This window comes from Aedes aegypti, chromosome 3, assembly GCF_002204515.2.
Source record: "Aedes aegypti strain LVP_AGWG chromosome 3, AaegL5.0 Primary Assembly, whole genome shotgun sequence".
Taxonomy (NCBI): Eukaryota; Metazoa; Arthropoda; class Insecta; order Diptera; family Culicidae; genus Aedes; species Aedes aegypti.
The window spans coordinates 1942158-1970103 of NC_035109.1; the positions used below are offsets into that span (position 1 = coordinate 1942158).

The 27946-nt window shown below is 35.5% G+C and overlaps 1 protein-coding gene across 1 annotated transcript in view; it reads right to left on the bottom strand.

The window, feature by feature from the left end:
- LOC5568551 (homeobox protein OTX2-A) overlaps window positions 1-27946 on the bottom strand; it is a 171565-nt gene that overhangs the window by 5829 nt on the left and 137790 nt on the right. The window contains exons 4-5 of the mRNA XM_021851257.1: window positions 13546-13722; window positions 13246-13351 (exon numbers count right to left, since the gene is read on the bottom strand). Of these exons, the coding sequence (XP_021706949.1) occupies window positions 13246-13351; window positions 13546-13722 (283 nt within the window). The remainder of the gene's footprint in view (window positions 1-13245; window positions 13352-13545; window positions 13723-27946) is intronic.

Sequence of the window (27946 nt, forward strand, 5' to 3'; positions counted from 1 at the left end):
GAGCAATGGCTGGAGAAATCCCTAAACAAATTTCTAAAAACAATTCTTCAAAATACTTGCAGCCATCTCTTAAGAAATTTCAGAAGGAGACCCATAAGCAATCCCTAAAAGTTGTACTAGAGCCATTGATAAATGAATCCTTGGATGAATTATTTAAATACTTACAGGAATTTTTAGAGGAACCCCAAATGAAATTCATAGTAAAATCTGAAGAAGAAAAACTGTAGCAGCAAAACAGAAACGACTCGAATAAATCCAAGTATAATTCTTAATACCTCTACCGGCAGCTTCATCTTATCACCAAAAAACAATATTCAAATTACGATAACTTTTTTGGTTCTCGATATTTTTGCACCTTTTTCACATATTTTCAACAAACTTTTCTATTTTTGGATTTTGTGTCGGTATTGACCATTCTAGTTTTGAATATAATCCGGTATTCCTTGGGGGACCGACACTTCTCATATAAAATTTCTTAGGCCGCTATTTTGTTTTTAGTCGGTTTATAAAAACAAAAATGTGGGCTATACAGTGTCAAGTAATAAAGAGCTTCACTGAAAAAATCATTCAAATCGGTTGAATTCCCTTCGAGAAGTCCAAAACTACAATATGATGTTTTTTAAGTTTTCAAGATCTTGTTACGGCTGCAGTTGTACCAAAAGCATATAAGCTTATTACTCAAAAAACGGTTGTACCGTTTCGTTTCATTTTTTCACAACAGACTCTCGTCAAGGTATAGTTTTGAAAAGCCAACAACCGAACCTGAGATAAATCTGTAACTTGAGATATTAACGCGTCGGTCCCCCAAAGAATTTTGGAATATCTCCGGACCCAGATGACCAATGATCAAAACAAATACAGATTATTAAAATAGATGAGATTTTTGAGAACTTGTGGTGGTGCAAATATATTGAGAAACAAAAAATTTATAGCGATTTCAATATTTCTTCATGGCAAAATATTGAAGCTGCTCGTATAGGGGTTAAGAAACCTCTGACACAAAATGCCTAGGGGAATCTTTGGCAGACTTTTTGAATAAACAAAATTGCGAAGCAAATAACTGAAAAAATCTACTGAGAATTTCTGAAGCAAAATTTCTTGAAATATTCATGAAGGCATCACTGGAGGGTTTTCATGTGGATTCCTTGGTAGTTTTGCTGGAGGAATCTCTTGAAATTTTCTAGAGAACTCCCTGAAATAAACCTTGTGAGAACTTTTTCAAGGGAACTCCGTCAGGAATCTTGATAAAAATTCTGGGAGAAATTACCGTAAAAAATCCTGGAGGATCCTGAGGGAAATATCTGGAACAAATGCATGGAGAAATTTTTGGAAGCATGAATGATGGTGAAATTACGGGAGAAATCCCTAAAAAAATTCCTGTCGGTAGCATCCCTGGTGGAATTCCTAAAAGAGTCTCTGGTAAAATTCCTGTTTCAAAGCCAATGGCCATTTTCGCCCTCACTGCATGATGTGAAATTTTTGTTTAATACATAACCTTAACAAAGGACCAACAAAAATATCCAGGTTTCCTGAGGAAAAGGGGAAATATCCAGGTCTTACTCCAAGAACTCAGCCTATTTTTTATTAAAATTTTTAAATGAATTCTTAAAGGATTAAACTCTAGAAATTTATCCAACATTTCCTCAGGGAGTTTCCTTGAAGATTTTTCCAGCAGTTTTGCCTGAACATTTTAACGGGTCAAAAGTATCAAGAAATTTATTTTCAATTTACCGTCTAGTTACGATTTCCTGTTAATAAAAAAAAATCTGCACATCAAAAATTTGTATATTTTTTCCAAATAATTTAAAGTTAACTAGTATACCAATACGAACCGTCCCACACAGGGAAACAATTAAAATTTGTTATGCATAACAAAAAAATTTCTAAAAAATTGTGCTTACATATGTCATGTTAAGGTCGCCTCGTACCATTCAATGTGACTATTTTCCGTGCGTCTAGCTTTCGTCATTAAAATTCTCTTTAGAATTTACCCCCAGATTTATTTCGAAAAATAATCCAACGATTTCCAACTCAAGTCTAGTACATGACACTGAAGACGGCATTATAGTTGAGGTCGAAATACGCGTATCTGTCAAAGGGTACAAACGCTAGTGGAATTAAATGGTATAGTACTAAATTCAGTTTTTCATATACTAATAATTTCTGAAAAACATCCTTGACGTTTCTCTGGTGACATACCTAGAAAAAAGACTGGTAAATTTTATTTATATTCCGATGAAATGCCTAGTGAAAATCATGACATAATGCATACAGTAAAACGAAAAGTAGGCCCATGTATAATCTCAATGTGACTGTTATGCAATTACAACTGGCAAACAAATTGGTATTTTTTCGAATTTTCTGGAACAATCTCACAGATTTCAGTAAGTTGATCGTAAGTGTTTATCGATTGATGACTCTCCACGGTATTAACTCGAAATTGTCAAAAATGTCGAAAGTGACAAATATGCTAGTCAAGAGTTGACATGAGCGGATCAACGGATTTGTATTTTTTTTCACTGATGCATTTGTGCAGAACTCAGACGCATGCGAGGGGAAATTCTATAAACTTTATAGATAACGTTAGGAATTTGTGTGTTATAATTTGTAGAATAAATGCCCATAAACGTGCAGTATGCCGGGATAGCTAGGTTAAAATGTAAAAAAAGCAAACGCATAGATAAATAGTAAAAATTCTATTTGTCTTTACCGTTCTCCTCCTTGCAGAATTGTGAAAAATATATTCAGAAGGTAGAAAACTCTGAAGTAACCTAAACAGAGCTTACCTGAGAAAACTGAATATCGGTATTAAGATATTAGATATTAAAATTTCTTGAAAAATGAATTAAAAGTTCATTCGAAAATCGTGCAGAAACTCATTTCACAATATCCTTAGAATTTTGTAACAATTCCGTAAACATTTTTAGTTGTTCTGATAAATACGAATTGTTTTACAAATTCTTTAAGGTATTCTCTACAATTTACCATGATTAAAAATATCACAAATTTCAATGTTTGTTCAATGTTTGTTTTTTTTTCTTTTCCATAATGGAAATCATGAAAAATGGGAAAGGAAAGGATAAGCTTCAGAATTATACGTGTAGGCCATTGGTTCAACGAAATTGTATACTAATAACATACTTAAATTCATCTTGATTTAAAAATAATAACTTTAAGAAACAATTAACTAAGCCATGAACCTCAGCTTCATGCTTCGAGAATTGGATAGGTTCTATTTAATTTTAAAAGAATTTTATCGTGCATATCCATCCGAATTCACAAGAATTTATCTATTAGGAGCTATTTTTAAAACTGTTTTTCAATTAAATTTCGGGCAAGTTGAAACGGCTGGGGTTACATGAAATGTAAAATTTCGTAATAATTTACAATTTTACTACAGAAACATTGTGCTAACAAATGAAACCAACTTTAAGTAACGAAAAACCTGCTAACACTTGTTGTCATCATGTTTAAAACTTAGTATTTCATTTTGCCTCACCCGTTTTAGCCTACTCCGGTATATAGTAAGAACTCATATTTACAGAAAAAATGTCGACTAATTCGATTAATCGAATAATACTAGTCGATTAATCGTTATCGATAATCGGTATTCTTGGACTGTAATCGATTACCAACTAATCGATTAATTGAGATTTTGCGACAACCCTAGCCTCTGTACGTGCCATAAATTCTTTTGTTCTTTTGACTTTTACTGTGCGCCGTGTGTTGGTGCTGTCTCGCTCTCTCTCACGGGCAACTTGAAAACAGGGCGCACAGTAAAAGTCAAACGTTTTATAGCATGCATAGGCTCATGATAAAAATAATGATAAGCCATTTGGAATTCCCGAATTTGGCAACGTAAAACACACGCCTTGTGGCAAAAATCCTGTATTTTCCTGTTAGTATGTTGTAAACCTTATTCACTTCTACAATTTTTTTTTTGTTTTGAATGTTGCCATAGTTTTATAAAATAAAGTTACTAGCGAAAACTTGAACTTTAAAAAAACATTTGAATGAATTGATTAAATAGGATCCGTTTCTTACCGATACAAATAAGAGTTCAAGTCCCGCCTGTTACATAATCTTTAAGCATAATTGATGTTTGCATATCAGAAATAAATGCAGTGTTGTTCAACATGCAATTTTTTAATTTTGTCGGTGAAACATTTTTTATTTTGAAAATATTGATTTCATTACTAGCCAGGTAACCAGTAAGCATTTGAATAAGCCGTGCGGAAGACCATTGTCTGCATTTGAACTGCTTGCTGCCTCTAATCAGCAAAAGCACTGCTATTTGAAATCTCTAGGCTGTTGATAAGCATTTCAGATGCCCAGACTGTTTTAGGCTTGAAGCAAACTAAATGCTTTCTTGTTGCTGCATGAATGCCATGTTAAAGACGTACAGGTAATATGTTACTGGTTCGATAATATGTGTTGTCTCTGTCGCATTCTTTCCTCGTTTATATAGAGACTAATTTTGACACCTCCATGACTAAAAGAGATCGCAAATTGCTCTCGCACTAACGAGAAATCTCGTAAGAAACTGTCAACATTTGCGGGAAGGAAAAGGCAACAAACATGTTGCTCCTTTTCTTACACAAAGTCTAAGAAAACGTCACTATCTTTGAAGTCAAGAATAGCGTCTATCGAATCTATATAAATAAAAATGGAATGGTGTTTGTATGTCACGAAATGGCTTGAGAACGGGCTATCGGATTTTGAAAATTCTTCCATAGTTATGTTCCTGAAGTGTTCCGACGTGTTTGTGTATATAAAGAGTAAAGGATATTTAACAGGAAAGTTGAAAAAAACAGGAGTGAACTGAACTTCCATTTTGCACGGGGCGTTTCATGGCGTTTTTCAACAGCCTACTTGATGGCAAGACGAAGTTGGCCGGGACCACTAGTAGGGAATATAATCAAAATGGAAATGCGGGAGGGGTATGGTTTGCCTGTTTTATTCACCTTCCTTAATTTTATTAGATTAATGCGCGGCTTCCACAAGATCATGATCTGGCCGGTTGTGCTCCGAATACTTTAAACGAGCGCATAATTGGCACACAGTAGAAATGAATGTGCACAAAACGTACCTTTTAAAGGCTATAATTGGCAACTCCATTTTTTTTACTACAAAACAATATTCAAACAGCGATAACTTTTTTGTTTGTCGACATTTTGCACCATTTTTTCACAAGTCTTCAAAAAACTTTTCTATTTTTAGAATTTGTATCAGTATTGATCATTAGTCATATGGTTTTGAAGATATTTAGCAGATGTTCCTTGAGGGACCGACGTTCCCCATATAAAATTTCTTCGACCCCCTTTTTGTTTTTAGTCAATTTATCAAAAACCTAAAATGTGGGCTATACAATGTCAGGTTATAAGGAGCTCCTCTGAAAAAATCATAGGGGAACCTGGTCCAATTCGGACCCTGTTCTAATTCGAACGATGAAGCATTTCTCAATACTGACGCTACTGTAAAGATCGTGTGTATCGTTTGTCTACTCACCTTCCGGTTTAAATCTAACACAATAGATTTGACGCCTTTCAGTAATTTCGTTTGTTTTTTTTATATTAGTTTGTTGTTTTGAAGTGCTCTAGTGTACCGTCTGTTACAATTATTTCTAAGCTTCTTTAAGCGACAATAATTCTCCAATCTTTCTGTGTTATTTTGTTATGGAATCCCCAAAGCCTACCCAGATAACCACCAAGCACTCGAATAAGCCGCACAATAGAACGCTTTTAGCATTCGTATTGCTAACTGTCTTGTCAAAGCAGTATGATTGCTTGGCTGCATTAAATCGACAGAAACACTGCTATTTAAATACCCATGGTAGTTGAAAAGCATTTTCAGTGCAAGGACTATTACTGATGCAGAGCAATCGAAATGCTTATTTGATGCTTATTGAATGCTGTGTAAAAGGAATATAGCAAATATGTCATATTTGATAATATATTTTGTCTCTCTCATACCAGTGTCTCAATTAAGCGTTTTTTTAACACTTGATGGCTATTCGCGACTACGATGATATATATTGAATCGCACTCGCACTTACGGGAAATCTCATGAAGACCTGTCAACAGGTGCGTGTAAAAAAATGGATATTCTTTTCTCACACACAAATCTGCGACTTCGATATCCCGGATCGAAAGTGGACAACTCAAATCTATGCTTCTTTTAGATTCCGGGGTTGTCGGGAAGAAAAACAGCCAAAGCAAGCATACCAGCTTTCTACTATCACCGGAGGGAACATGGAACACATTGCTGATTCGACTAGAACAATAATTTGTTTCTAGCTACAGGGAGAAAAATATTTCAACTCTTCCATTACACATATTGATTATGTATCTTAAATGATGCCAGCCAGGTGTATTTTGCAACGGAGACATTAATGATGTACTTATGATGATAAAACAGTGCAACTATGATGTACTTTAAGTAGGGCAGAAAATCATTTCTCAGTATAACATCGTCGGTAGCCCATCCTGCTGCGCTGCACGGTTCTTCTGCTGCATCACCATCCATCAATCACCGGGTCAAGATTTCAAGTTGCATTCTGAGATTAAGTAAAAAAAAAATACAATACAGCAAACAAATAAACATTCTAGACAGCGAAAAGAAAGAGAGGGATGGTGAAACATATTTTAGTTTTGTTTTGCTCTCTTTGGAGGCGTTACGCTTCTCTGACAGCCAGATGCAACGTTTCTGAAGGTGTAGCATTAAAACAGCACTATATTTCGCCAAAACCTGCTCTGAAGTAGCATTACTGGCAGCTATACATTCAATGAGCATTTAATGCCTTGTTGTATAGGCGGATACAATGCTGAATGACTGCTACTTTAACTGCTCTTTGGTTACTTGGGTAAGCTTTAATATGACCATATGGTTTTGATATGTCTATGCACTGTTTGTGCTCAACTAGTTCGAACTTCACAAAATGTGTGTTGGTCCAATCCGGAACGTTTGACATGGTTCAATATGGACCTCTTGATTTTCAACGTGTACTCAGTCTATTCTAAGAGCTCCACCCCGTGAAAGTCTTCTCGACTTGGTAGAAAATCACAGCAGTTATATTTTTTGTTCAATGGTGCCTTTGCTTCTGTTGCGATCAAGAAAAAGGCTTCGAAAAAAATCTAAGACGGTAGATCACCAAAAACTAAAGGAATCAATAAAGCTACTTGAAAAGCATCCCCAAGTAACCATTGAGCATTTAAAGCAGCATTCAGTCAGCATTATATGCGTCTACAAAGCAAAGTAATAAATGCTCGCAAAACCTATATCTTCCTTAAGTGCTTCTTCACAGCAGGTTTTGGCGAAATAACGGGCTTTAATGCTACACCTTCAGGAACGTTGTAATTCCTGTCAAAAAGTGTAACGCCTCCTGAAAAGAGCAAAACAAAATAAAAATATGTTATCCTTCTCTCTCCTGCGCCGGTCCTTGTCTTTTGTATTGGATACTTTTTGTTGATGTGTATTTTTTGCTAACTGAATCTATAATTGAAATTTGAAACTATGACCCGCTGTTTCGCCGAATGGCATTGGTGATAATCCATCCACGCTACAGAATATGCTACAGAGGATGTTATGCTGCGCGATGCTTTTATAGCCTTTAAAAGGCACGTTTTGTTCGCATTCATTTCTACTGTGTGCCAATTATGCGCTCGTTTAAAGTATTCGGAGCACAACCGGCCAGATCATGATCTTGTGGAAGCCGCGCATTAATCTAATAAAATGAAGGAAGGTGAATAGAACAGGCAAACCATACCCCTCCCGCATTTCCATTTTGATTATATTCCCTATTCAATAGACGCTATTCTTGACTTCAAAGATAGTGACGTTTTCTTAGACTTTGTGTAAGAAAAGGAGCAACATGTTTGTTGCCTTTTCCTTCCCGCAAATGTTGACAGTTTCTTAAAAGATTTCTCGTTAGTGCGAGAGCAATTTGCGATCTCTTTTAGTCATGGAGGTGTCAAAATTAGTCTCTATATAAACGAGGAAAGAATGCGACAGAGACAACACATATTATCGAACCAGTAACATATTACCTGTGCGTCTTTAACATGGCATTCATGCAGCAACAAGAAAGCATTTAGTTTGCTTCAAGCCTAAAACAGTCTGGGCATCTGAAATGCTTATCAACAGCCTAGAGATTTCAAATAGCAGTGCTTTTGCTGATTAGAGGCAGCAAAGCAACCAAACTGCTTTGATAGTGCAGCAAGCAGTTCAAATGCAGACAATAGTCTTCCGCACGGCTTATTCAAATGCTTACTGGTTACCTGGGTCTCCATCAATACCACAGCCAAGCTGTATCCAAAATAGTTTGGCAACGCGTTATAAAAAAAAGTTTACAAGGGCTAAGAATAATACAGTTAATTTTGCTTTACCCGATGTGCTGTGTTTTTGTTCACAAGCTTGATTGAATGCGCAGTTCCTTCGATATAGTGTACTTTGACCCCTATATCTTCATCCATACTTCTCCAACTTGATGTCCTGAAACTCGGTGTTGTCTGTTTCAGTTCTCATACTAGTTCACCTGTTTAGCCTGATATATTCATGCAAAGTTTCAATGTGTTGACATTTTACTACATTCAAAGTTGAAATGCCCTTTTCGATTGTATTTAGTCAAAATAACGAACAGCTCCAAAGTTCTAAAAATATGTGTTCTTTATCTTGAATCTCTCATACACTACGGTACGTTCAAAATCGGGAGAGTTGACTGTACCTAGTTTCTGACTCAAATTAAAATGTAATTTGTCACGCATTGAGTTTATTTTTTATGTTTGCACTTACAGAAAAAGTTCAATAAGCTTTTAAAATAACAACAAGGAGTTATATTTGTTTACTACCAAAGCAAAAAACGATAATATATAGGGTGGTCCGAATTAGAACATGGGGGGTCCGAATTGGAACAGGATTGGTCCAATTCGGACCTTCTGGAGAATTTTGTTCAAACATGTCTAGTCATGTCCTGGTAGGAGATATCACAAAACTATCTAAGCGAAAAGTGTGCGCGCTAAATCAGGCTTTCACGAGAACATATGTTCATGTAGTTCATCGTGCTGAGAAAATATGGCCAAAAAACTGTTACTAGGTCCATGTTCCCCTACAAATCGGTTGAGTTTTCTCCAAAAAATCTGAAAATTACAAAATGATGTTTTTTGATGTTTTCAAGATCTTCATACGGCCTGATTATTAGCAGAAACAAAAATGTTCATTGTTCAAAAACGGTTGCACCAATTTGCTCCATTTTTTGAATAAGCGATCATAAAAAAATCTATAGACTGAGATATTTACGTAAACTATAGCAAAATGTCGGTCCCCAAGAAATTACTGAATATCTTGGGAGAATCAGATGCACAATGATAAATATCAACACAGATTCTTAAAATAGAAGAGTTTTTTGAGGGCTTTTGAAAAAATGGTGCGAAAATATCGAACACAAAAAAGGTATCGCTGTTTGAATATTTCTTTGTGATTAAAAACTGAAGCTGCCGGTAGAGGGGTTAATTTAGATAGATATGCTCTGATAATTTTTAATAATAATTGACTCCACAAATTCATAACTATTCCACCTCTATTTGCTGTACCTCTAGGTACACTCATTTTAAATTGTGATAGGCTTTGATAATGTTATATGATACTATACATTACTGACCAGTAAACCATTTTAGTAATTGTCGATTATTGAATTTAAGCGGGTTGGATAGATTTGTTGAAAACCGGGATCTAAAGATATGACACATGAGTCTGGGTACAAGAGCCAAGGTCATTTATATATATATATATATATATATATATATATATATATATATATATATATATATATATATATATATATATATATATATATATATATATATATATATATATATATATATATATATATATATATATATATATATATATATATATATATATATATATATATATATATATATATATATATATATATATATATATATATATGTATATATTCGTTACTGATGATTTAAATCAAGGGTATTACCATGAATTTAACTATATGTAGTTAATAGCATTGTGAATCCAGGCGTTTGCATAAGATGAATGAAGGAATTCTGCCAAAACTTTCTTTATCTGTGAAGCTGCCCATCGATTTTCATGGCTCGAGGCTTTTGTGATTACATATAATAAACTGTTGGAATTTTAAGTTTATAAGTTGAATTTTGTACAAAATATGCAAATATTTTGTCAAAGAGAAGTGTCCGGAATTCGAAGCAACCTAATAATAGTGTCCGAATTTTGAAGCAAGATACACATCTCTTGATTTAGCAAATAACCTGTTTTTGCATAAATAATTGCTAATACACTATGCCAAATAATAAACGTTTAACTTCATAATAGTTCAAAGTCACTTATGAAAATAGTAATGATATCTATTATAAAAATTATACATGAAGTTAGTCATGTTAGTCATGTGGAATTCGAGTCAAAACGGTAAACTGCAATGGATTGCACTTATAATTTTGGTGTTCGACAATAATCAACCTCGATCAAATTTAAGGAATTGTCAAAACTAATTCGGATAATGGTCAGTTAGCTTAAAAAAGTAGCACTAACCTGCTTTACCAGCTGAATGTTTACGAGCAAGTTTAATCAATATCAAACATTTGCAAACTAATTTTCGTAATCTTTTGGCTCCAATTTCCACAAAGTTCAGTCGATGTCAATGCAATTTTGACAAACACCACAACACTATTCAAGTTTCATGACCTGTAATGGTCGGAATACACTTATGGTTTATAATCCAGTTACAAACACTGTAGTTTTATTTGATCCGCACAAAATAATTATGGAAATGTTTCTAATGACCTTCGGACAGACCCCACGGGACTTCCGTATAAACCGACCGTCCACCTTGGGTTCCCAGAAACAAGAACAGTAACAAGAAGGTGGACATTCGGTTTCCACATGTCAGGTAATCAATTTCCTAATATTAAGTAGATGAATGCATTCAAAATTCCGCAAATATTCAGAATGGAATTTAATGTCCACGAAATATGAAAAACGATTAGTGGAATAATAATTAGTGTCATGGAAAGTAATGTAGTTTGTACTGCTGGTAGGAGAAATTCTTAAATGTTTATATCAATTTTCATAATGCTGTTTCCTGAAATAAGGAAAACACCAAATTGGAATTATTCAGATTAATAAAACAAACAACTTCTTTGATTCACCTTATGCATTATTCATAAGATGAATCAATGATTTTTTACCGGTGTCTTGTGGCTAATTAGGCAAAAGTATTTACTATTTCATTTCATTAAATGGAATACTATAAAACGAAACGCAGAATCAAAACAAAACAAAAATGGATTCAGATGGATTGCATGAGCCTCTGTACGTGCCATAAATTCTTTTGTTCTCATGACTTTTACTGTGCGCCGTGTGTTGGTGCTGTCTCGTTCTCTCTCACGGGCATTTTGAAAACAGGGCGCACAGTAAAAGTCAAACGTTCTATAGCATGCATAGGCTCATAAGGCAGCGTTAAGGCTAAGTAGCCCGTCATTCGTATTGGCAACAATGATAACTTTTTTAACTTGCATTTCAAAGTGATATGACACAGTCTTGATAGTTTATATTGACTTGAAAATGTATCAGTGTACGCGCTAACATGCATAAAGTATGCTGATACTTTTCCAGGTGTGTCAGTGCAAAACCAACTGATTTTCTTTGATTCGAAAGCATGAGATGAATTAGCAACAATCATCAACGACGCGTACAAATTTCAATGACGGCCTACTTCGCCTTAAAATTAGCGGGGGTGCATGGTATAGCAAAATGAACGTAAAAATCATTAGTAAGTATTTCATTCTTAGTGCCATTATATGAAAATGCCAACTACAATGCTGAAATTAACAGAAATCAACATTGGTTGGAAGTGATCTATAGTTGTAGCAAACAATCAGTTCCTGGCTCATATTATGAGCTCATAGTGATTTTTTGTTTGAGAAATTTCTATGCCATAATATTTGAACTTAATCATCTTTGGGAGCTTACACTTTTGTACGTTTCCGTATCCGTGGTCACTGCTTATAGAATGACCTATAAATGTTTTACTTATCAAAGTCTTAAAAACTACTGGCTAAATATTGACGAAAAGATCACATTCTTGCCGTAATGTGCCACCAACAAATATCAGAGAATAATCGTCACGCCAGGCACCAACCCAAACCTGCTCAGCACGCAACAACACGGAATCGTGCCGTCAATTTATTACACATTACCGCCTCACGGAAATGACAATTTTCTCCAAGACGTGCTCCGAACATTTTCCTCCACTCGGTACAGTTGTAATATTTCTTGGAGTAGGTAGGTATCGTAATATTTGTCCGCGCGGCAAAACGCATGCCCTGACAACGTTGTCGGCTTCCCTTTTTCTGGGATAGGAACAGATATTCTACAGACAAACCTCTATGAGTAGATATCTGAAGGGACCATCGTCTCATGGAAATACCGAGTCATGGAACACAAATGCTTTGGAAAATCGGCTTTTTGGTATGGTTCCATTAGTCGACATCGAGCCATTTCACTGTAGCAAGGAACGATGAGGACTGGTAATAGTAGGCGGCAACGGTCGATCTGGCGAGCTCCTCATCTAAGTGAACGACGCTGTCGCCGTTGTCGTCGTAGTTGGCGGCGTCTTGCAACGTTGCCCGAGGAACCGTCTTGAATCCTGGCAATATCTTTGGGTGCAAATATCGAATTTCCTTCGGTTATACATTTATTTATTTACGCTCCTTGGCAGGATGACAACGTGTGCAGTCAGTCGCTGGGTGGGGAGGTGGCAGGTGTTTATCCCGTTTTTGCACCTGACTGGCGACGGAATTCAGGTCGTCAGCAATCTCTTGCGAAGGAAACACGAACGGAAGCAAACAAATCGACGGGAATCCTTCTGGTAGCCGGCAGATGCATGCAACATTTTGTATTTTTTTTGTAGCTGGAATGGAAAGGATGCACTTGGCGCTTTTCAGCACCCGCGCAGAAAGTTGAGGAGGAAGTTTTCTTATTGCCACTTCATTTTTAGGGAAAAGTACTGCCGGGAAACTACTGGGAAGACGTTCGTTGTTTGGTAAAGTTTGCTCTAATTGAATTAATTGTTTCATGATGGAGGTCGGAAATAGTTTCCATGTGCCTCTCTCTAGTTCGCAAGCAAGCTACTCTCGGTCACGACGATAAAGGCTACTTCGATGGAGACGCATGGTGCTTGTTTCAACCAACGCTTACCCATTGAATCCTGACGGACGCCTACTGAGCTCATGCCGGAACTGTGCGACATCGAGAATGGCTGCGTCATTCCTGGATACGAAGAGCCACTCATCTGGAAGAGATCCTGTAGATGAGATAGAATAGAAAAAATGATCACTAAGCATCGATTATCGTTGAAATTATCGACCAGCGACCATTAAATGAAACATGGTACACGGAAGGGTCAGTCTCTGTCTGTCTGTGTGTCTGTGTATGTGCGTGAGGGTCGTCGTTTTGTGATTGGTCAGTGGAATGGGAAGACCATAAACTGATTCTCACCTGCGGATATCGATTGATTGAGTTTGGATGGGGATACGGTTGATAACCTCGGGACACGCTGTAGCCTTGTATGTTTCGCATCATCCCATTGCAGGACGGTATCACCGAGGGGGCGAGCGCTTTCTGTAATTGCTTTTCTTGCTTGCGATATTTGGCCCGCCGGTTCTGAAACCAGACCTGTGAAATAGAATAGAGATGATAGGAACCGGGTGAGAAAACGAGATGGAATCGCATCGGTGTGTAGAGGAGAGAGAAAAAAATAACAAATTAACCGTGAAATTACTTTCTATGGCGGTTTTGATGGTGTATTTTTAAAGTTGTCCCTTCGATTACAGCGAATGGGATTTTTTTGGGAATGCTTTAATGGCTACTGTTTTGGAAGTTAGTAAACAAGGCTCTAAATTTAGAAATCTTTATTTTCTAAGCTAATAGAATTCAAAGATGGGCGCCATAATAAACGTTTTGCTTTCGACATTAATTCCTCTACTAGAGGCATCATTTTTTCCTCACAAAAATATATTCAAATCGCAATACCTTTTTTGTTTTTCGTTTATTTTTTGCACCATTTTTTTCATAGGTTTTCATAAATTCCTCTACTTTCGTGTCAGTTTTCATCATTGATCCTCTCTGGATCCAAATATATTCCGAAATTCTTTGGGGGACCGACGCGTAGTTAGTTATGGCCTGGGAGGGAGGCACCGATACTACACACGAAATTCAAAACAACGTTTGTTTGAACTGCAAGATAACTCCAGCTTGCCAACAACAATCAAGGCAGGCTTGGGGAAAACCGCTAGTTTTCTTTTGTTGTGTACTTTTGATCTCTCCTGACAAACATGAAAAAAGGGCCACAGTTTTCTATGCACTAAATATTGATTTTCATAGGAAAAAGTAAAACGATGCGTTTTTCAATGCTTTATATTCAATCAGTTGAAAGGTGCTCACGTGACATTACGTGCATTATGTGCATGAATTGATTTTCATTCAATTTTTGTCACTTATGATGAAATGCGAAAATGTGTTTTAATCAGTTACGCGCTTTTCCCATGTTAGTCCAATGTTTGAGATGTGGGCTCACAGTGACAGTTCGTGACAGCGGAATCCCGGCTCACTATGACGTACAGAAATTTTGTATTGGTTTCTCCCTCCCAGGTTATGGCTACTAATATTTCATGTTACAGTTAATTAAGGGGTCTATTTTATAAGCCGAGTCGATCAAAATGACTCGACTGGAGTCATTGTCGACCAAAAAAGTCGTTCGACACGGCTCTGTCACTCGAGTTTCTCGACAGTTGTCACTCTATGTGACTGAATTACTAAGGGAGTCGACGGGTGACATCTGAAATATGCATGCTTACTTTGATCGACAATGACTACAGACGAGTCACATGAATTCGTTCGAATTACAAAATAGACCCCATTAGGGTTCATGTTACAGAATTTTGATCATGTTCGGCTATATGCTTTTCGAAACAATATTTTCGACCTAGCTCTAATTTTCGACACATCCATACGATTTTGGCCTACTGTGTATGAAAATCCGAAAATTGGCACAGAATTCTTGTAGGTCTAAAATTAGTGCTTTTCCCCTACTATGATGGTAGTCTGTTGTGAAAAAATTAAACAAATCGGTGCAACCGTTTTTGAGTAATGAGCAGTTATGTTTCTGGTACCACTCGGTTAAAATAACTCTTGAAAGCTTCAAAAACATCATATTGCAATTTTGAGATTTCTTGGAGACAACTCAACCGATTCGGTTGTTTTTTTTCAGAGAAGCTTATTATTATCTGACATTTTATTTTTTTGATGATTGGACAAAAAACATTTTTTTATGGATAGTGGTGGCCCCCAAAGGAATATCGAAATATCTTCAAAACCAAATGATGATGGTTAATATCGACACTGATTCTAGAAATATAAGGATTTTTTTGAGAACTTCAAAAAAAAAAAAATGAGCAAAAATATTGAGAGACAAAAAAGCTATCACGATTTGAATATTTTTATGGTTAAAAAAAAAATTAAACTGCTGATAGTGGAGTTAAAAGCAATAAGTGCTATTCGTTGCTGGTGCATTCGCTTTAAAAATTGTGTAGCATTTTCAAACGGATACATTTTATAAATCATTCGAGACGAATGATCTAAATAGACTCTCTCACTTTAAAAAGTCATTGGTCTTCAGATGAGTGAGTAACACCAGTAAGAGCACAAGACGGTCATTTTACAGTGGTCGAGAAAACAGACTTACGAGGTAGGATGCAATCAGCGATTTGAAATTAAATTTTAAACAAAATTTCCTCCTACAAATCTGTTTGTTTTAGTTAGGCCCATTGTTTAGTATTGTTTAAAATTAGGTGATTGACATTTTAATAGAAACAACATAGTCAGTTTTCTCATGTGGTAAAGTGACCAGATATGTTTTGCTCCAGAAAGTAACAATATTTTACATTCTTTATCATGTTCGTACATACCTGAGAGGGAGAAACCGATATGAAATTTATGTACATCTGAGATTCTGAGTTCAAGGTGAGCTGTCAAGAACTGTCAGTGTGAACCGCTTTCAAAAACGATTGACTAACATGATAGAAGCGCGTAATCGATTGAAGCATATTTTTGCAATTTATTAAAGGTGACAAAAAGCAACTAATATTTAGCTTCTACACATCCAAAAGAAGTGTCACACTTGCATCTTTTATTGAAATTATGAAAACAGTAGTGAAACACACATCCTTTCATTCTTTTTCGATAAAATTTCAAATTAAAGCTAAGTGTGCTGTTCGCTCAAAAAAAAAAAAAAATAATAATAAGGAAATTCCTTGACTGAATGGGTCAAGAAATTTCCTACAGAGAACCCCCTTTAAAATGACATTTCTTCTCAACTGCGTACTGCGATCAGAAAAATGTGATTTTCTGGACCATTTCTGGGAAAAAAATTTCTACACATCGAGATAGGCGATTCCTGTTCTTGTCAGTAGCAAACCAGCCTTAAAAATGCATTTAACGTTCAACGCTCCGTCATCGTAATCATCGTCACCATCGAAACTTCAAAAGCAGTTTTTTTGTTCAAATCTTAAAATTATTCAGTGAAAATTTGTTCACTGTGTTTCGGTTGGAGAATGGAATACAGTGAACAAATTTTCCTGTAAATTTTTTTGGTTTTGAACGAAAAAACTGCTTTTGAAAATTCCGAAATCAATGACGGATCCTGCCCCCTTAATAGAGAAATAAGGCCCTTTATCAAAGTTTGTCCGGAAAATTCGAAGTGATTTTTACCTGCCTTGATTGTCGTTTGCGAGCTGAAATTTTCTTGCAGTTTGTTACATATTTAGTATGTAGTATCGGTGTCTCCCTCCCAGGTACACACTACTGTTCAACAGTGCAAGGTTCAAAAGTAAAAGGAAAAAAAATCAACTTGTTAGAAATTCAAATAGGTATATTCTACAAAACTCATAGTTTTATACAAGCTCATAGTTTTCCCATACAGTTGAGGTCGAAACAAGTCAGCTTATGCTACGTTCAAAGTAGAGCTGTCCCGACACATCTTGATCTGTCACGCTGTAAAACTTTGTACAACAGGCAGTGTTGAAGACTCATACTCGAATTTCAATCAATGAGCTCTTCCGCGAGAGCAAACTCATTGAAGATCTGCTTCGAAAATCTCCTGCTTAAGTTTATCATGCAAAATCATTCAATCATAAAGCCCGCCGAAAGCTAGTGAATGTTGTTTTTTACGTAAAAAAATGATTACTATAATCCTTCAAGACTAACAAAAAAAATCATTGCTTTGTGAGAAACTGTGGAAATACGAGAGAATGAGTCAAACGGATGAGCCAACTCATCCATGATTTTTGACTGCTGAGTTACATGGTAGTCAACTCACGCATGAACAATTTCAATCGTGAATAATGAACATTTTTGTGTTTCTCACAACACTGACAACAGGTGTAATTTATATGCTATCATTTTGCAACAGAGATTTCTATCGACACCAAACCAAAATGTATCCCTAAAAAAAAAAGGTTAAAAACACTAGACAATTTTTAAGGTTATTTTCTTTTAATAGTTTTTAGATACTATAGTAGGAATTTCCCTAGAAAAATCTATTGAGCTACTTCAAAAAATATTGAAACATGTGTAGGAATATTCGAACTCTCCTTCCCGGAGTATTCTAAGAATTACCAAAAGAGATTTTTCCAAACATATTAATCTAGGAATTCTCTCTGGAGTTCTCTTAAAAGATCCCTAGAAATTCTTGTAGATAATTAGTAAACCATCAACGATTGAGTTCCTTCGGAAAAATAATTCAAGAATTCAACCAAAAGCACCTCAATCGCTTTGATTTGTCTAGCAGTCCTGTGATTTCTAAAAAAGGCCTATGTTTATTTTTAGGATTCCTCCAAATATTCAAGCAGAATTTGTTTCCAAGATGCTTCAGGAATAATTTCAAAGATTGTTTCAGAACCTTATCTAATCTGCCCATAACAGCATAACTGTCCCATATGGAAAAAGTAAGCTTTGATAAAATAGCGCTCTAAGTTTGAATTTTGTCTTCTCATAAAAATGTTTATAATTTTCTAATACATTTCTACATGCCATATTTATTTAACAGGACCACACAGGTAACTAATTTTTCTTCTATTGATCAGCCAAAAATATTAACTTCAACACTATTCACGCTTCGTAGTTCCTGTGTAGATTGAAAGTTCATATGTATTATGCGTTTATTTTTCAACATGGGACTACATTAACTTCATATTATACCGCAATATTTCCAAACAAAATATAATCATATTTATATACATAGTAAAATACTTATCAAAACATGGATGTTGCTTTGCGTTGGGTTGCATTGTGTGGTAACGGGGTATTTCATAGATTGCATACTGAAAACTGTCATGTTAGTTACTACACCACTCTCATTCCAATCGCTCATGGAAAACTATTTTGGAAGCAATAGCTATCCAATCGGAAGTCAGAGATGAAAAGACATGATAATTTCCATTGCCTGCCACGCTTATCTTCTCCGTAACGAATGTGTAAGCGTGTGTATAATATTTTTTGTGTATTTTTTTGGTCAGAAGGAGAATGCAATGTTTAGGAATGGATTGGATTGGAAGTGACGTAGCTACGAAGGTTAATGTCACTCCATGCGCGTTTATCATCCAGGGATGGGGCAAAGGTATTTACACCTTGTGTCTTAGCTAATAAGCTTTGGTTTAAGCGCCATTACTCGCTCTCTGAAACGAGAAGAGAGTTTACCCTATGGCCCACACAAAGAGCCCACAAAATAAGCAGTTCACTCAAAAATCCGAACAAACTCATCACATCCGTTCGTTGGTGTTAAGGTTGGGTAAAGAAGCTGTTTCCACAACAAAAATCAATCATTTTGGAGAAATTTAATTCATATCCTCTGTTTTGTACTTCTATAGAACTACGGCATAGGTGGTCATTGTTGACTGCAGTTTTTACACTTTAAATAGCACTTTTGAAAATCTTTTATCAGAAAGCACTAAACAGCAACATCAAATCAATCAAAATTGATAGGCTTTCTAATCTAACTAAGCAAAAAAAAAAACAACAATCCGGGTGGCGTAGCAACGACCGAGCTACTAGTGGAATCAATTAAAAATCTAGCACGCAGAACGCCACTAGCCTTCTATAGATATAATATTCGCAACAAAAAAAAAACACTTTTATCACTTCAAAAAACCTAAGACAGGACGTGACAGCTCAACTAAGACTGCCCCGTTGTTTTTCAGTCGATAACCTTGACGATAGAAAAGTCAGTGTTACCAGTATCCTTTCTAAGCTAATCTTGTCAGCAAATTCAAAAATCAAGGCTCAAAATTTGATTGTTTCGTGCACGCTTCATTCATTTAGTGAAGTAGAGGATGATATATTTTTTTAAACTCAGGTTAAAACATAAAACTGGCGATGTTTTTGGAGAGAATTGACACAACTCTCATTATATTGGACTCAATTAGGATTTTTTTTTTTAATTTGTTTTAGTATTGTAGGAGCACATACTTCGAACATAACATCGAATATAAATTTATTTGAAACAAAAAAAAATAACTGAAAAAAATCCAAATTATCAAAACAAACTCTAATTTAAAAACTAGCAACACGGCCGGACTAGCAACAAAGTGCCCTGTTGCAATCCAACTCAATGATGTGAAAGTAGGCCTTTGCCAAAACGACCAATGAGAAGTGGTCTTTTTGACAGGCAATTGGTTTCATTTTTGTACTTTTACCTGTCACGTCTTGTCTTAGACAAAAACTAGTTCCCATTGAATGTCGCATCCGCCGAATCTATTTTTCAACAGCCGAATAGGGTCATAAAATGTTTAATGAAATCTTGTTTTTATGTAATAACACGAAAAAGCATGTTACTGCAACTACATTAGCATTGTTTTCCGCCCAAATAACGGCTATATCATATTTAAACTTTAATTTCAAAATTTGATCCATAAATGAACCTTGACACTTTTGATCATGTTTGACGTTCGATTAATCGACAAAAATACCACAGGATTTTAATTTTAATACTGAGGTTGTTCCTATTTGACATTTCGGAAAGGACACGGAAAACAAAATACACCCAACATTTGAGTTTAAGCCAAAGGGTGTGACTACAATTAAAAAAAACATAAAAAGTGTTTTTGGGCTTAAACAAACGAACAACATTAAACAATTGAGTAAGCATGTGCTTTTCGCCTAAACTTAAGCGTTTGGCACTAAAATTGAGACAGGGCTTTAGGACCCTATTGATAAAGTCGCAGAACCAAAGCTAACGTGACAGAAAATTCAAAACACAGCCGCCCGCGCGCACGGCTTGCTGCGATCCTCCCAGATTAAAACATGATGGATGAAAAGGTTTTGGTTCGAAAATCCATTTGGGACAGTTAAGCTCCGTTCAGATTTTACTACCATTTTATAAACATCTCTCAGAACATCAAAAACACGTCTACAGAATTCGTAGAAAACCCTCAGCATATTGCTTTTTGTATTCCATAAGAATCTTCTGCGAGAATCTTCGCAGTCTTGGGAAAATTAACATAATATATGGTTGATATTCTGTATGATTTCTTCAAATCATTCTTAAAGAATATGGGACGAATCAAATTTGACGTCAATCATTTATTGCGATTTTTTGACCCCCCCCCCTCATTTTTGGATGATCCCTGTATAAGAAGCAATTTTATCTATATATCTTTGTATAAATAGAAATGGACTGGTGTTTGTATGTCGCGAAATGGCTTGAGAATAGGACCAATGATATGAATAATGCTTTCAGTATTGCTTTTCTTAGGTGCTCGGGCGTGTTTGTGCAGAATAATATTTGTGTGGATTTTACTGAGAAAGTTTGAAGAACGTGGTATGAAAATTTGACATAATGTCAGTTTTTCTTCAAAACCTACTGCCTACTGGGCAATACAACGTTTGCCGGGACGACTAGTATCTTGTATTTTAGAAAGAAGCAATTTGTGTATGAAACTCTGTAAGATTTGTGATCTGAAAAAAAACTTATTAGATTATTGATGTTAGCTTTCGAAGATTCCTTGTAGGTAAGCCGTGGAGAACTCCTGTAGGATATACTAAAATAATACTTGGGATTTTTCTCAGAGATGTATGTGAAAGAACTTTTGATAAAATCCTCGTTAAGAATCTCTGGGAAATTTTTCAAGAGAGATCAATGGAAGAATTCTTAATGGAATTCCTGGAAAAATTATTAACAGAAATGTCCTAAGAAATATTTTAAGGATATCTCAAGAAAAAAAAGATGCTATTCGAAATAATTTCTTAAACTTTTTTGAAGAATCTTGAATTGATTAGGTACTAGAATTACATTTATTTAATCCTAAGTGTTTTAAGATTAATTCTCCGAAGAATCCAGGAGGTATTATTTGAAGCCATCTGTTGAGGAATTGTAATTTCTGTTATAAATGTTAGTATAAAGCTCTTGTGTATTTAAAGCAATCAATTCAATAGAAAACCTTGAGTAAGCTGCTTCAAGAATAAAAATTACCCAACGGAAAAAGTAAAAAAACTTGAAGAAATAAAGGTGGAATCTATTTTAGGGAGTTCTTGGATGAACTGTATGAAATTATAATTTCCCGTTTCAATCATTGGCCTATTGCCGATCAATGGGACCTTTACCAATCGAATTTTCAGACCTTTTCCTACCCGGGGATAATAGATCTATTATATTTAACTAAGACGTGTTTCAGACTCCACTTTTCTGACTGTAAAAGAAAAAGGGTGTGGATGACCTTCATAGTTAAACGTTTCATGCTTAAAATCTGCAGAACTTGTGATTGATTATTGTTTTGTGTGAAATTTGTAAATGAACTTTGCTGCCCATAAAAGCATAACTGTCCCATATGGATTTCCGAACCAACGCCTTTTTCCATCGCAACATTCATGATTTAATGCAGTGGTCCTCAGCCTAACCGATTACACGGGCCATCTCAACGGTTTCAAAATAAGTCGCGGGCCGCAAGATTTATGAGGATTAATTTTAGCAGCTTTCAATGGGATTGCAAAAATCACTATTTCTATGCAAACGGATAATACATTTCTGGGAACTTTATGGTCGAAGCAGTAGGGGTTTGAAAGCAAAGATATAAATAAACGAGAAACAATGCCAAGTTTTCGATGAATTATGATAGCATGTATAAAATAATTCATGACGAAAAATCTCTCCTTGAAATACTTTTTAAAAGCTAGGAACATAGCTTTATTAGTACACTTTACTCAAATTTGATCAACATTTCACTTACACCAGGTCCGTCACACTCGGGCTCAGATTGGGTACCACTTCTAGTACTGCATTTCGTCCGTCGGTAGTACAAAAGGTACCCAAGTTTGACAGATCGCAGTACACTTTTCACGGCATTCTAGATTACCTTATGAGCCATAAAATTTTGGGCAACTGCAAGGGACATGGAGGTCTTTAATTTGTCTTTGCTTACACTATTGTGGACAATGTATTTTCAACTTTTTCGATTAATAATGCAAAATAGGCTACTTTTGGGGGGTTTATCTAATATTTTTAAAGGATCGATTTTTAATAAATTTTACCATAACTTGAATTTTACTATGTATTTGTTACATTTTTTACTTTTATTAGTTAAAAACAGTAACGATAAATTTTTCGACAAATTTCAAAATTTACACAAACTAAAAAAAATGAATATATTGATAGAATCTTCAATCGAATTTGTATCAATCAAAGTTAGACATTTAATTGAAATTAACAATTATGTTGAAGATACTTGTCATTTTGAGATAAATCATTTAAATTATTTTCGCGAATTCACTTCAATCGGATTAATATTATTTTTAATCTCTTGATTTTTGATATTTTGAAAATGTTTACACCTAAGCAATTTCCGAAATGCTGTGTAAATGTTATTCATATCGAACTATAAATAACTGAGATTTATCCCACAAAAGTTGATCATTGGAAGGTCGAAAAAGTTGCAAATGTATCGTCTAATATTGTACATCTCTTTGCATTTGGGCTCCTCAACCATTCAAAAAGCAATCCATATTCAAATTTTTCAAATAACATAATCTTCTAAGTTTTACAGAAATAGGAGACATTTTTGAAGTCAAAATAAAAAAATCTTTGTAAAAACATCAGCATTCTGGGGACACCTCTGCAGGACGAAGATACTGGTTCAATTTTTTAAACTGAAATATGTACAGCAGAGAGATTTTTAGAGATTTGAAGATTTTTTGCAGACCCTTAGCCTTCCTTTTAAAATTCTAAAAATATCGGAGTTTTCGGAAACTTTGAACCTTCGAATGAGTCAAAGCAAATTCCTATTACTACCTATGCCGCGAAGATTGATGAACGCAGACACATTTTACATGATTTCAATGACAGACTTTCCAGGAGCAAAGTTGCAAGAGCAAAGGATTAAACATTAGCATGAATAAACATTATAACATGCGGGCCGCATCACATTAATAATCAAAATCCATTCGCGGGCCGCACAAAACCTTCTCGAGGGCCGCATGCGGCCCGCGGGCCGCAGTTTGGTGACCACTGATTTAATGTATAGTTGACTTTGCATATTAAAAGTTACACTTTTAATTTGACAATCTTGTGGAAAAATATGAAGCTTGGGCAGTCTGAAAAATAAATGCACAATAGTCTCTATATGAACTTTCAACCCAAATATCAACTGCACCACGTGAATTTTGTTCAAATCTATATTTTTCGCTGAACAGTATGAGTAGAATGAGTTAGCTGTGTAGCAGTGCTGAATCAATATGGCATGCCTAAATGTCCCCTGATTGAAATCCTGGCTACGCTTATGATGAATAACATGTACAAATTTCGATGACGGCCTTGAATAGTGGTTTTCACGCCCGATGGTATGGGTGCCCTAGTGTAGATGTAGTTGTGAACCTTAGAGGAAAACAATATGCACTCTGTCTCGAAAAACACCCAGAATCCGTGTATAAATTTTTCAAATTGGGTAATATTTCCATATGCATTTTGATGAGTCTGGAAAGCGTGTGCATGTTTCTTTGAGGAAAACAAAAACAAGCTGTGTATGACGAGCGTATGCTAGTCTACGTGTGTTCAAATGTCACTAAGCTCTATTGTAGGGTCGTATGATTGTTCGGCAACTTTATTCGCTCTCTGAATTCAATGAATTCAGATTCATAACTTTTGGATCATAAGTACCGCGAAAACATAGAAATTTCATGTTTTTGGTGATGTCGTGTTTAATTAATTAATCTACTACATTGCTGAAGTGACTAAATATTTATATATATATATATATATATATATATATATATATATATATATATATATATATATATCTATTTTTAATGTTAAATAAATCTTCGAGATGTTTAGTGGAATACCTATAAATAAATGAAAACCCGAATTTACTATTATACCATTTGATTCCACTAGAGTTTGTATCCTATGACAGATCCGCGTATTTCGTATGTATTATATTATTATGTACTTTTCTAGTTATTCTGCAATATATTCTATAATATTATATTTTATTAATTTCTACCACATTTCATTATATTACAGTATTACACACTATTTTCAAGGATAGCTTCTTTCATATAAGCAGTGGTTTATGTTCAGTCAAACAACGAGTTATCCTTCGATCAACATAAAATAATTTTTGATTACTCCGTTGGACTTTAACTTTAATTGTTTAATTTCTATTTCTTATACATATGTTTTTTCATTAAGTTCCGTCCAGGTATTGCATTCCGGCTGAAGCGGAACCTGTATCTCGGCAGGATACTGTTTACGCATGTGTCGTCGGCTGTCGTCCATCTCTTAATTTTAACATATTTTCAGTTACATAGTTATATTTAAATGTTTAACCATTACATTCCTATTACCTTATCAAATTATAATGATGGATGACTTATTCTAAATCATAGGTGCAAAAAAAAATGGATCTGATCAGAGTGAAAAGATTTCAACCGCGAGAAAATAATATGAACTTGATAATATAACATATACAACAAACATAGAACAATCACGAACTAACAAAATTAATTGGACGGTAAACTAAAACAATTTACCGTAATTTATCGATGGGCTAGTTATAACAACTCTTAAGGATTTTTTAAAAAATATATAAAACGCTAACTACATTGCTTTATGGTACAACTAAGAATGAATTTCATTACTGATTAATATTAATTGTAAACTACCTGACTGCCTACCTTATTGCTTACGCAGCTACCTTTACATGTAAGAGCACGCAATGGTCCGATACTCCGATATCCAAGTCTAGGGTCCACTGCTGGCTCATCGATTCCATCGATTTTTTCGTCATATTATGTAACAGGTTCAATCATTCTTAGGTTCACATCAATTAGTTTCAATAACTACACACATATCACAGCCTCAAAGTTCATTACAATAAATTTTAACATTCTAGGCGCGCAAATTATTTCTTAAATTTTGGTTTATTATACTAATCATTGGTTTAACTTCCAGGAATATCATGGAGTCTGCATATCAGAGATATCAACTTAACCACGGTACTTCATCTTTCAGCATGTCGTTCTTCCATATGTGTATGAATATCGTCCTTATTTTGGAGTATAGGGTTCAATGTATCACATCTATTGAATTAAATTGAACATTTCTCGCATAACTTGTGAACTCGCCCTAAGGGCCATTGGTAGCCGGGTGTGTGGCTCCTTGTTTTCAAGCAAATGAATGGCCCAGGATGAAAACTATTACCATTGGGAGATAGAGGAGGACCTTCTCTTCATCGTAGCATTGTTGAATAACGTGTAAATCCATTCGTTTGGTCAGTAACAACAAGCTACACACTCGGTTGCGGGTGGCTTTTGGGATGGGATCATAGGTTATGCGAGATTTATACCAACTATATGTGCTATATGCCCATAATTTCCATTTCATATATCCTATTACATTTATTTCGGTTTTTATAATATGTTGGAGTTGGGAGGGTGCATCAGGACATCATTGAAGTTGCTGCTGGACGATGGAGGGGAACGCCAACCGGAGTCTAGAAGAATGTGCCGTAACGTCCTCGTAGATGGGCGGATATCTCCAACAGTTGCAATGGAATTCAAGCGCCTTTTTTATAACAAAACCATCTTATGGAAAGCTGAACAAGCACTGCACTCAATATTATAATTGTTAGATTATACCGTTGGAAGGAAATCTTCTTTTTTCCCGCGAGTTTCGCGTAAGTGTCTCTACTTACGGGTCCGCCACCCCCCTTTTGGCCCTTCATACAACGTTATCATGAATACTAATTGATAATTAAAATTGTCCTTGCTATTCAGTGCAACAGCATGCAGAGCAAGAAGCTAGGGATGGTGGCTATCTACATACATACATCAACAAGGCATGTTATTCCAGGAAGACATTGTAAACATATAGTTTCTGCTGAAATATTTATTTTCAGGAACGTTGTAAAATCTATTACAACATAAACGGAGTTGATATCTTTTCTTTCTAGGACAAATCTTCAAGTAATTGAATATTCTTTTATATATTAATATTATTGTATCCCATTTTAAATATATAACGATGCTTTGTTTTTATCATATAACATGGGTGATATCGGGAGGGTACATCAGGGCATCATTGAAATTACAGCTGGACAATGGAGTGGAGTGCCAACCGGAGTCAAGGGTTGAAGTAACCGTAACATCCTTGTAGATGGGTTCATCTATCCCAACAGTTGTAATGGATTTGACGCGCCCTTCTTATAACAAACCATCCCGTGGATAACTTGGCAGATATTGCAAATTTCATTATACTTTCTGTTGGATCATATTATTGGAAGGAGATTCTTTACTTACGGGTCCGCCACACCCCCTTTTGGCCCTTCAAACAATAGTATGTTGAATTCAGTTTGATAATGAAGGTTGTCTTTACTGTAAAGTGGAACCGCATGCAGAGCAAGACTCAAGCTAGGATGGTGGCTACCTACATACATACATACGAGGTGGTTTGAGCACGGGTCAACGGATTTACAAAATTCTTTAACCGTTGCATTCGTCTAGGGCTCCGACGTGTTCTTGCTAAGAAAAAGTTTAGGAAAGCGTATGGAATGGTTGGGAAAACGAGAAAAAAAAAACAATCTGTCATTTTGAACGGGAGATTTCATGACATTTTACAACAGCCTACTTCAAGGCAATACGAAGTTTGCCGGGCTCACTAGTTATGTCAAATTCACACAATCTTAATTCTCCGAACTGGCTACTCCCATGACAGCAGCGCTTCAGTAACATCAAAGACGAAACACGAAATACAGACCTCCATGTTCCTCGCAGTTGACCAAAAATTTATGGCACATAAGGTGCAGCAAAATCTAGAATGCCGTGAAAAGTGTACTGCGATCGGTCAAACTTGGGTACCGTTTGCAGTACCGAGGGATCAAATGCAGTACTAGAACCCGAGGAGGAAGAAATAATTCGCAATAACATATGAATACCATATCTTGGTATCATATCATAATTAGGTATTGTTCAGTAGTCAATACCTCAATTTGCAATTATAATATTATTGCAAAAACTGTTGAAAAAAATCAAAATTACTTCATTGAGGTATCCGACTGCTATTGTATTGAACTATTAATGAAAAATTTTACTTTGACATGAAAATCCATCACGTATGTAGGTATCACAATACCTGATCTAGTTATCAGATTGATGTTAGCAGAACAAGCATGAGATATTATTTGAGGAATTTTACCTCTTATGCGGGGCTCATTCATACCTTGGTTCCCTTCTGAACCCTATATCTCTTTCGTCTATGATAACATCATACACCCGAAAGAGCTATCATATAAATCCAACTCAAGTCTCATCTTCATCCATGAATTTAGCCAGAACAATAATCGAGTCCGTTGTTAGA